At 37.3% G+C, this 12,353-nt stretch overlaps 1 protein-coding gene across 1 annotated transcript in view; it reads left to right on the top strand.

The window, feature by feature from the left end:
* LOC107669681 (utrophin-like) overlaps positions 1–12,353 on the top strand; it is a 252,156-nt gene that overhangs the window by 231,251 nt on the left and 8,552 nt on the right. Inside the window, exons 72-73 of the mRNA XM_016462031.1 lie at positions 9,324–9,611; positions 11,064–11,283. Of these exons, the coding sequence (XP_016317517.1) occupies positions 9,324–9,611; positions 11,064–11,283 (508 nt within the window). The remainder of the gene's footprint in view (positions 1–9,323; positions 9,612–11,063; positions 11,284–12,353) is intronic.

Genomic DNA, 12,353 nt, shown 5'->3' with positions numbered 1-12,353 from the left:
TGAACCATACTTTGTATCGAACTTCGCTGGATAACAAATGCATTAATGTGACCAGCTGTATATAAACTAATGCATATAGATGGTAACAATCGTGACATTAAGCATTTGCGTCAGACTTGCGTGTGTTTTGGTCATATTGTTTTAACCATTTGAGGTGCTGCTAATGTTCGTGTCCTCTCAGCCTTGATAGCAAACATACTGCTGTTCTTTCTCCACTAATGCAGCATTTAGTCAACAACTTAATTACTTAGTAATGATATGAAAACATGCTCTATAGTGTACTGTAGCTTATACACACCATTTTGTTGTCTGTTTTAATTGCGCATCTGAAGTGCCCCGCTCTGTGCAGCATGCAGTGTCACGTGTCAAAACAAACAGCATGTGGTGTCAGTGATTTTCGCCTCTAGAGGCCGCTCTCGTACTGCAAAATGACAGCGGACCCCCTTAACCGCTCCAGCAACAGACGCAACCCGGAAAAACTATCGGCATGGATTGTTTTGCAGATAGTTCCAGCAATCAACTATCAATGCGTACATGTGTTTGTCATTTTTATTAGCTTTTGTTTATTTTTATATTTAATTTATAATATTTAATTAATTTATTTATTTTGCTTTTTAGCATAATTTTTGTTTTAATTTCCGTTTTTGTAATTTTAGTACTTAGTAGAGTAAAGTATGTCTTTATTGTCCACCAAGGTGGAAATTTTTCTTTGGTTCACCAATACATAAAAAGACTAAACAGACAGTTATATATTGAAATACAGTTCATGCCATTATCAGTCACTTGCAGAGTTGAGGATTTTAATGGCATTGGGAATAAAAGACCTCTTAAGCACATTTTTGTTTGCTAAAGGAATTCGATAGCGCCTTCCCGACTTCAAAGGAGTCTTTCTATAGACAAACTTTAAATTCCAACAAACAAACAAAACGAGCACACACGGTGAGCACAGGGTCAGCAACAGAGCCATGCCCCCTTATTTTATTCATTGCCAAGGCAACATTTTTAAAATTCTAGTTTTTTAAGTAAATGTTTCATCAAATAGTTTATTTTAATTTATTTCAGCTTTATTTCAATTAATGAGAAAAATTTTAATAGTTCAACACAATAACAGCACTGTCTGCTAGAGATGCACCAAAATTACAGATTAACCTCTGAATGGACAACTTTAAAATGTAGTAAATAAATAAATACAAACGTATACAACTGAAAAACATTGAGAATATCTAACTCTGTGCATGAAAACCATTCATTGCATTCTGTATCTTAAAACAAAATATAGTATAAAGTGACTTTTTATTTTTAGACAAATCAATTTGAAACTCATCCCTCACTGGTCCCGCGTGAATGGAGACCTTCCCAGCTTGCATCATTTTTATCCAGAGTTGTAAAACAGGGAGACAGAAAGTTACCTTCATCTCTCACATGAGCACAGAGGTTCAACACACACAGTGCATGTTTGCTAACTGCTCATGGCTTTTTGGGGAAGAAAATTTGACTCGTTTTGTCCAAAAGTATAGTTACCTAACATGAAGTAAATGGAGAGAAGGATAGATGGGACTTGACTGGGACATGTTGCATGCCATATTTAAACCTGCATGTCCTGTTTGATGTGTGCCAAAAATGACTCTGACCAGAACTGGAACAAAAGTTTGATTTGAACTTGCATTTCCCACATGAGCACCACAGCTCAATGTGTCTGGGTCGCATGCATTAACCACTAAGCCACAGCTCTTAGTTTTCTCTCTCAATCGGTATGGTCTTCTCTTTCACTTTGTTTGTTTGATTGTTTGCACACTCATGTTAGCATTCTCATTTCCCGTTCCTGCCCTTAGAGCTTATGAACTCTGTTAACACTCCAGCTGATCAATGCAGCCCATGCAGAATCACAGACACAAGTGGGACGTCTCCTGTACCCCTCTCGTCTCGTCTCAGCCCTGGGGTGAAAAACAGCAGCTGTTTGATGTGAAATCTCATCTGCACTGAGAGAAAGGGAGCGTGCGATCGCTTTGTCTCCAATTTGTGCCTCTCTTTCTGTTCTCTCCCAGGTCCTGTGGGAGATGTAGGCAGTGATGTGGTTTTCCATCAGTGTCTTGTTCTTCAGCGCTCAGATTGAATGCTTTCCAGATCTGTCTCTCCTCGTTCCAGTGTAATAGTACAGCTACAAAGCTTCTTCGCTTCCTTTAAACCGGAGTTCCTGTTTTGAGCTTTCTCCTCTTGGGTCCGTCCATCTGGACAGTTATATTTCAGACATAACTGAACTTTTCTCTGTAGCTGCATTATAATTCACTGCTCTCTTCATACTGAGCAGCTCACTTCACTGCATTTGCCAAAATCTGTTCAATTGAGTCGGGCAGATTAGGGAGTTCAAGTTTGATGACACATTATTAAATGCTAAAACTGAATAAATTTAAATGAACAAACTTGGTGCTGCATTTGCAACCATGTGAAAACAGGGGGTGCTGCAGCCCTTCAGCACCCCTACTTCCCGCGTCCCTGATGATGTCATTAGGTCAGATTGAGTTAGACCTATCGAACTGCGCCATCTAGAGTTTCATGCCAGAACTCTGTATTTATTCATGGAAATATAAGATAAATTATAATATTTTGATACATATGTATATTGTCCATCCAAGTGTATTTTATATAGAACCATTTATATATATATATATATATATATATATATATATATACACTATTATATATTTAAGGGTCAATGACAAGTAAAAGTGAAGAAAATCTTTTAAATATCTAGTTTAACATGTCATGTTCTTATAAATGAATTGCTTAACATTCATGTTTTTTAACACATATCATGAATGATTAATTCTTAAATAATAATTTGGGACCATATTACATTTTACAACCTGAACTAACCTTGTCTTGTCATAAAACGTCCAAATTATCTGATATTTTAGGAGACTTATTGAACTAGAAACACAGTCATGAGGATCTACTGGGCAAATGTTTTTCATATATTGTTTTAGTGTTTCACTGCTTATTTTTAATAATATAAAAGTAAAATAATTTAAGAAATAATAATAAAATATCATACCAAGCTTTGTTTTCAAGAATTTCATCCTTTCAGAGGGTTTTTTGTTTTTTTGTTTGTTTTTTTGACATTATGCCCCCCAATCCAATTTAATTCAGAAATTAAAAACATGCTCATCATAGAAGACATGTATTAAAATCATTGTATGTATGAATTTTATTTTTAATGTGTTTTTGAATTAATTAATAAGCCTGGACCAAAAAATAAATAAAACGTCACTGACCCTTAAATCTAAATTCTCTAAATTTAAATAATTTATAATATTTAAACGACTGGTGAGATATTTCATATTTCATTAAATGTGAATGATTAACATTCTCAATATTCCTTCAGCAAATGCCCTGTGAAATCAACAAAGGCCAGCATGCAAACAGATTTTATTGTTTGTGGACAGGATATGTATTAGCAGTCAGTTAGATGATTTTTTTGGCTGGTCAGTCAGTCGAAGCACGTGTCTGTCCTGAGAGAGCTTCACAGATCGGCACTCCAGCACCGTTTCAGTAGTGAAGAGGTATTTGAGTTGTGAAATGTATCAGCTCAGTCCTGTGTGAGAGTTAGACAGGTGGAGTGAGTAATGGGCCGATAACAAGGAGAGCGCCAATGAATCCGGCTCTGTCACGCTCTCTGTGACTGTTTTGCTAATGGACCTGCTGGGAGCAGCACTCCTTTTGGCAGCTTTCGTTGACTTAAATTAGTCTCTTTTATTGTTTAGTTTTTCTCCAAAATTGTCTGAAAAAAACCCTTTGTGAGCAGGAATGGAAAAGCAAAATAAAGACAAAAGATTCATCGAGTGGAAGCAGAAAATTGGAAAGCTGAAACAAAATGAAAGTAGAGGAACATCCCTGAAAGAGAGACAATTATTAGAGGAACTTTGAACTAACAAAAAAGTGAACACGTAAAAGTTGCTTGAAGTCTTTTGAGTGTGTCTGTGAAGAATATGAGTTCATGAGAATATTAATTAATGGTGCTTATTGAGGAAAGTATCACTTTACATTTACACTGAAGGAACTTCTTGAGGGAACTTTCTCAATATCTTAACCTTTACAAATCTACCCAGCTGGCATTTCAGGTACCATGGTTGAATCAACGCTGAATTGGGTGTTGATTATGCAAATTGGATCTACATTGAAACAACAACTGACATTATTTCAACCGTATTTCAAACGTTGAAGGTCGGTCATATGCCGGCTGGGAAGTTCCACTTCCCTTTTTCATCCTGCTAATTCATATTTGGGAAGATCTTGCTCTTTTGACATAATCAAAAATTAAAATGATGTGTAAACATATGTAAACGTGTGCTAAGATTCAGAACTCAAAGCTCCTCCCCATAAACGAGCCGTTCAGAAATCATCATAGTTTTGACATCACATCAGTGAGCTCATTAGCATGTGCCCGCCCACCAATCAGCTGTTCAGTATTCAGAAACTCAGCCACTCAGATGAATGACAGTCTGAACCAGTCATTTACATCAAGAAGTCTTAAAGGTACGGTAACATTTAGGCAGCTGTTTTAATCCTGAGAGTCAGTGGGAGGGTGGAAAATTAACTTGAAATGCTTCAAAAGTGCAGAATATGTTCCCTTAAGAGTTTGGCACATCATGCCCACATCATTAAAGTCTTCAGAGCTTGTTTTATGCTGTTGTGGACGTGTTCAGGCGAGCTCAGCGGGTGTCCTTCACAGAACAAGTGTATGATAATTACAGAGCTAATAAGCCGTTGCCTGGATTTCCTCCTCAGAGGGAGGTCTGTGTCTCAAATCTGCACTGATGCTACACTAGAGATCAAACATTGAAACTCTTTTTCCTTCATTACCGCCATATGCTGTCTAATGTTTACTCTGAACAAGGTCACCTGTACATTCACGCATGCCGAAATAGCAAGAAAATTTGTGCAAGTCACATTAAACGCCTAAGAGATCAAAAGAGAAAAACATTAAGAAATTTCAGTTTTCAAAAAATAAATAAATAATACTTCTTTGATGCATAAATACTTTACAATTAAAATAACATAGGTTTTCTATTTGATGGAAATGTTTAAATGATTAGTTCACTTCCAGAATAAAAATGTCCTGATGTGACTGAAGAAAGAAAGACGTGAACATCTTGGATGACATGGGGGTGAGGAAATTACCAGGAAATTTTTATTCTGGAAGTGAACTAAACCTTTAATTGTCATTTTCATATTTTTATATATCTCTTTCGAATTTTGGAGTGAAATATGGCTTGTGCATGGCAAGTTTCACATGGTTCACCCACACACAGGTTTTGTAGATATCTGAAATATGAGGTGGGTGTCTGAATGTTTATCTGAGGCTGCCGAGCAATCAAACGCAATTTCAGCATTTGTGTGTTTGTTATTTTTCAAATAAACATCCCTGAGTGTTACAATAAAGAAACCAAAGAAAGTTCCAAGCGATCAAACCTGAAAGCAAGACGGGTTTGCCGATCGTGAAAGAGTGTGGAATGAAAGAGGGATGAAGGGAAGGAGACGGGAGTCGTCAGGGGAGTTTCTCCTGTGATGGTGTTTTAGATTGAATGTGACGGCTGGGACTCAGACTCTTGACTGATGCTGCTGGAGACAGACATGACACCTGCACTCATTTCTCTTTCTTCGGCCTCCTCTTTCATCTCTCTACACCTCTCCATCTCTGGCCGTCTTTTCACAACACTTCAGTTTTCTCACACAAACAGCTTATTCTCAAATGCCCTTTTTTTCCTTTCTTTTACAGTATTTGCCAGGCTGCACTGATATTCCGCAGACATTATATATATATATATATATATATATATATATATATAGCAAATAAAGCAACTAGGCTTAATTAATGCAATATGACCCATTCCAATTTTGATGTGATTCACAAACTGTGATTCACAAAATTATTGAACAATATTCATTTATATCACAAACAAGTACATAGAAAGAATAAATAATAAAAAAATGTTTATTTTGCATAAAGAAAATCTTTTCATTGTAACTTTTTGTTGTAGCCTTTTAGCTTTATTTTCTTAAAATATGTTTATTGTTTTATATTAACAGTTTTATTTTTAAGTAAACTTGCCATAAGGTATATTCTATACTTAAATTGTACCTTAATGTATATTTGGTTGTGTTTAATTGGCATTAAAAATATGAACAAAAAAACCCCTCAATGATTCTAAAAATATGCATTTTTTTGATTCAAAATGACCCAAACATTTCATGACAGTTTTATCTAATTCACAAAATTATTAATTGATATTCATTCATAGAATGTTACCAAAAAGTATTGTTATTTAAGCCACACTTAAAAATGTCTGAATAGCATTACCTCATATATTAAAGCAAGTATTGTTTATTTTAAGCACACTTTTCAAATAAAATCATTTTTAAAATGTAAGTAATTCTTAAATAATTAACTTCATAGTTGATGTGATGAACTACACCTCTAGATACATAAAGACTTCATTCAGTATATCTAAAATCACTAAAAATCATCTTATCAAAAGTGCAAGTTCCAAACAACCAGTTAAAAGTAACTGCAAAATGGCTCAGAAACATGAAGCTGATTATGAGAAAGGTTTTTGAAGCATTTGTTAGCAGATGACACTTTGATATTTTATGTAATGCAATGAAATTCAGGCATTTTTAAGTTTGGCGTGTGTGTGCAGTGTGTTTTAGACCCATGTGTCACTGTATCATCCCAGCTAAAGCTTTAACACTCTTCTTCTGCTGGTTTGCAGGCGCTCCCCTTTCCTTCAGGAAATGCAAATATACTTGTGTTTGTTGTCTGGCTGCTTTATCCAGCATCTGCTGGTGTTGGCAGGTTGTTAGCAGAGACCCTGTGATGCAGTGCCAATGTAATCTCTCTGATTAGTCTTTGTGTGTGTGCATCCAGATGAGTGCTGCATTCAGACTCGGAGCATGTGAACACACACCTGAGACTCTTTGTGCGCACAGCTGTTTGGACAGCACACATCCAATACCTTCTCTCCTATTTTCACAGTCAGACTCACTTTCACCTGTCGGCTTTTCAAATCTCAGCGTTTGGATCCCGCTGCGGCGTAAAAGAACATCTTAATTACGCTTCTGTCTGTTACGGTTTACATGCTGTGACGGCAGCAGATCTGCAAGCCTTGCTGTGACTATTGCTCATGCTTAGAGCTTGGGTCTTGTTCAAATCCCTAACTCAAAGTATTCAACTTTTGTGCATAACTTGTACCGTTCATGCTGCAGATTACTGTGCTATTACTATGCTGTCAATTTAACACGTTCATTTGGTGTGTTAAATTATGGAAAAAAAGAATGCATTAAAACTCATTTAAGGGAACCTGGCCCACGTAGACCTGAACGTCATCTTACATTTCATACATTTGCTGATGAACGTCATGCAGGACATAGCCTACGAGAATGCAGTTATACGCACCTACAATTCAAGATATGAGCGCATATGCCCACGTATGGGTTTTAGTCTTATATTTATATCATATGGACTACAAAACCAGTCATAAGGGTAAATTTTTTCGAAATTGATATTTATACATCATATGAAAGCTGAATAAATAGGCTTTCCATTGATGTATGGTTTGTCAGGAATATAACAATATTTGGCTGAGATACAACTATTTGAAAATCTGGAATCTGAGGGTGCAAAAAAATTTAAATATTGAGAAAATCGCCTTTAAAGTTGTCCAAATGAAGTTCTTAGCAATGCATATTACTAATCAAAAATTAAGTTTTAATATATTTACGGTAGGAAATTTACAAAATATCTTCATGGAACATAATCTTTACGTAATATCCTAGTGATTTTTGGCATAAAAGATGCAATAATTTTGACCCATACAATGTATTGTTGGCTATTGCTACAAATATACCCCAGCGACTTAAGACTGGTTTTGTGCTCCAGGGTCACATATTATATAGTTTACCAATATCACACGAGCAAGAGAGCTGTTTTCCCCGAATATCTGCACAATTGCAAATGTGATATTGATTTTATACAACAGTTCAATAAACGTTTCAGACACAATATTGTCTTTGTTCAGTTTCACGAATGAAAATAGTTCCAAATAAAGGCACGTAGCAGAAATAATGCGCTTATCTGAAGCGTTTCGTTACTGATTGGTTTTTAAGGAATCGAGTGAGTCAATGATTCAGTGACTCATTCATAAAGACTTGCTTCATTTCCAAATGGATCAGCCATTTGGATGTATCGGTTGAATGAATGACTGAATGATTCACTCATTAAAACAGTGACTTGCCGCTACCTACTGGTGGTTTTAGTTTCATATCATTTTTTAAAAGAAAAATCGCTTCATATTTCAATATTCAATTCTTTTAAAAGCCATTAATGCACATTTAAAACCCATTAATCTCATTGCCACCTCTGAAGAGTCTGTGTAAATATACCTAAATGCCACTTAAGATGCAGCTTCTGCAAACAATGTTATAGCCACATTGTAGCTTTAAAGGTTTGTGTGTAATATTCTGTTTTTAATCAAAATATTTATTTCTAAAGCTACTTTTTCAAATGTCTATTCAGTATTTTTCTTATTTTATAAAATAACGACTTTATCTTTTGGGGGGTAATTTCTCAGGCCAAATTGATGTGTGATTGATTAGCGATTAATTTGATTAATTAATTGGCACATCATGTAATTAATTAGATTACAGACGTTAATTGCTTGACAGCCCTAGCTTTTACCTTTCTAAGCAAATGCAACTTTGTTATTTTCCTGGTGGATAAAGCGGGCAGGAAAAAATTATGTATCTAGAGCAGTGGTTCCCAACCCTGGTCCTTGAGGCACCCCAACACTGCACATTTTGCATGTCTCCTTTCTCTGACACACCAGTTTCAGGTCTTGGAGTCTCTACTAATGAGCTGATGATCTGTTTCAGGTGTGTTTGATTAAGGAGACATGCAAAACGTGCAGTGTTGGGGTGCCTCCAGGACCAGGGTTGGGAACCACTGATCTAGAGACCGTGGTCCAGTTGCATAAACATAGCCATGATGTTAAGACTAGATTGACCAACAAGCAGTTAACCAAGGGGTAACCAGTTTTACTTTTTAATTCAAATTAGACCAGTCTACGTTTTTGTAACTGATTTTAAAAAGTTATTACCAGTCTTGAAGAAAAAAAAATGAGATGGCTAACTTTTTAAGACTAGTTTAAGCAGTTTATGCAACTGGCCCCAGAATATCATAGAAACTCGTGGTGGCAAGTTTTACACAAATTATGTCGCAAAATGTAAAAATTGAATGTTTCTAACTCCACGTCTCTCTTGTTCTGTAGGGACGAGGAACACGCTTTAATCCTGCAGTACTGTCAGACGTTGGGAGGGGAGGGCTCATCCTTCAGCCAGCCCCAAACCCCCGCCCACATCAGCAGGAGCCCCGCCCATGACACTCACAGCCCCTCCTACCTGCTCCAGAGCCCCGCCCAGATCAACAGGAGCCCCGCCCATGACACTCACAGCCCCTCCTACCTGCTCCAGAGCCCCACCCAGATCCTGCAGGCTGTGGAGAGGGAGGAGCGAGGAGAGCTGGAGCGAATCATAGCGCGACTGGAGGAGGAGCAGCGGTAGGTTACAGATTCTCCGCGTCGAAGACACCATGAAATCAAAACTGACAATTCTTATTTTTTTATGTAATATTAAAAATATTTTATCTGTGCACAATAATCCCTCCAGCAACCTGTCACTCGCATTAGAGCACAACAGTGATCCTCTAATCCAATCAATTCCAAAATTCTTTCCTCGTTTAAGTTTTACTCCGATTTACGTCACAATAGAAAAAGATAATCACAACTTCTGTTTAATGCTAGCTTTAAGACTATCAAACTTAAGTTATTTTTCTGCATTGATTTTTGTGGAAAGTCTGTGGATTTGCATGTAAAACATCTTCATTTGACGAATCCTCTGGTTTTTACTTTTAATTAGAAGTTACAAGTCACTGTTTTAAGCAAAACAAATGTGCAAGTGGAGAACTTCAGTCTGTGTGCATTGAATTTATTTAATACACGAGTTTCACAATTTGAGTTGAATTACTGAAATAAATGAACTTTTCCACTCAATAATTTATTGAGATGCACCTGTATAAAGTCTAGCTGTGATCTTTAAGCTGATCGATCTGAAGTCCTTTTCAAGGAAAGTCAGTTCACTCTGTAGCCATATTTGCAAACCTTAGCGCAACTATTTCAGTTAAGTGAGACCTACTTGAATGAGGAAATACTGAAATCTTAAGAACTTAAGAACTGGCCAAGCGCACATCTAAATAACATCTTTCAAATGAGCAAAACAAAATAACGCGAACTGTCCCATAAATATTGTTTTTTTTATACTAAAATAGCATTAAAAAGCATATAGCAAATGCGCATGTGGAAAGTGTAAAATATGGCAGGAAGGCTGAATGAAAATTCAGTCAGTTTTCTTTGAAGTGGAATGGAAAAGAGATTTGAATGCCACTCTAAAAATTCAGTTATATTTATGTCATGCAAATGTTTGTGTCAGTCTAAACAGATGCATTAACAGCTGTTCATTCGAATTAAAAAGTTTATCTCACCAAATATTAATCTTGGTGTGAATGTAGCATGAGTCTCAGGATACTGACTGATTTTATGGGAACCAGAACTTCTAAAAGCAGACTTTAACAATTGGAAATTATTTGTTTTGTTTAGAAGGTGGGACCAGAGCTGCCACATTGTACATTGCAGTTTCTCCCATTCATACAATAAATGATGGTTTTACTTTTAATTTAATTAATGTTAAGGTTACACCATAATTCACCATAATTAGTCTGGTTATGATTTGCATCTGTTTAGTGTGTGTTTGGCAGTGGGCTGTTCTGTAGCTTTCTAATAATAGGCTGAATATGGCTGAAGGTCCCTTTAGGTTCACTTTTCTTCATTGCCTTTCAAAGCAAGAACATAAAAGAACCGGCGCAGCATCCACCAATCATAACTCAAACTCACAATAAACAAAAAGCCGGTGTTATATATGGCATATAAACATTCTCTCTGTCTGTCCGTGGTCAGGACCCTGCAGAGGGAGTATGAACAGTTGCGCCAGCAGCACGGTCAACCTGGCGCGGGGGCCGCAGCTGTTAGCGGGGCCCCTGAGGAAGCAGACCTGTTAGCTGAAGCTAAACTCCTGCGACAGCACAAGGGACGGCTGGAAGCCCGCATGCAGATACTGGAGGACCATAACAAACAGTTGGAATCACAGCTCTACCGACTACGCCAGCTGCTGCATCAGGTATCACACTTGCTAGTGAACTGCCTACCTAGATGGCATTTTAAGAGGTGCTAGGCAGAAAAATTCTTCCCTCTAAAATAGGGCTGAACGATTAATTGCATTTGCGATAATATCGCGATATGAAATAACGCGATTTTTCAATCGCAGAGGCTGCGATTACACTCGGTCACGTGACACGCGAGAGTAAAGAGGTGTGTTCCACTTGAAGATCGATCGGTGTGTGTCATCAAAGTACGGCGAGAGAAAGCATAAGGAGACGTCCGCGCTCTCTTATAGCTCTCGCAGTACTTTGATGACACATCCATCGGTTTAAGCAGCGCTGCTTCAAGTCGAGCGCGGGCCATCAGCAGAAAAAGAAAATAAATAAAACAGTAAACAGCCAAAGGACGTAACTTAGAATGGGAGATGGATTGGTTTGTGAAAGGGAAGAGAAAAGCCATAGATGAAGTCGCACAGACCCAGGCAGGTGCTGGTCATTTAAAAGCTAAATGCAGAAAATATGACGAGGTATATCTTGCTCTCGGCTTCACTCACTGTGTCTAAGTTATACCAGATGCTACAGTTGTCGCGTCGCGCCACAGCAGCTCTACACTGGACGCGACAAAGCGACCATTGCAAATCATTTGAACTTTGTGTCAGTACGTCATAGAACAAGGCATCAGTTTAATGTCACGCCGCATCCAGTGTACACAGCGTCACTGATAATAATGGTTCTGCTGTATTTTGCCACTCGCGTCCGGTGTAGACACGGTGTTTAATGTCGTTGGTGAGGAAAGCCTGTGTGTGTCCTATGCCTTAATGGACAGCATGAAACCCACAAAAAAGAAAAAAAAAATAACAGAAAGAGAATAATGATAATAACAGTTATTCTCTCTATGCTATTTTTCAATGTTTCAAGTGATGCAGGTGCTTTTTTTTTCCCTGTAGGTTTTTTAAATTAAAAAAGCATACATTTTTCATAATGTTTAATGAAATTATTTGGTAGTCTGAGGTGGAATGGGGATTCGGGAAAGGGGGCAGATTTTTTTTATAGGTTTAAAGGGGGGCGCGACCAAAAAAGTTTGAGAACC

The sequence above is a fragment of the Sinocyclocheilus anshuiensis genome, unplaced genomic scaffold (assembly GCF_001515605.1).
Source record: "Sinocyclocheilus anshuiensis isolate Anshui unplaced genomic scaffold, SAMN03320099.WGS_v1.1 scaffold416, whole genome shotgun sequence".
NCBI lineage: Eukaryota > Metazoa > Chordata > Actinopteri > Cypriniformes > Cyprinidae > Sinocyclocheilus > Sinocyclocheilus anshuiensis.
Note: the sequence above shows the minus strand (reverse complement) of the source record. Positions and strands in the feature narration are given on the sequence as shown.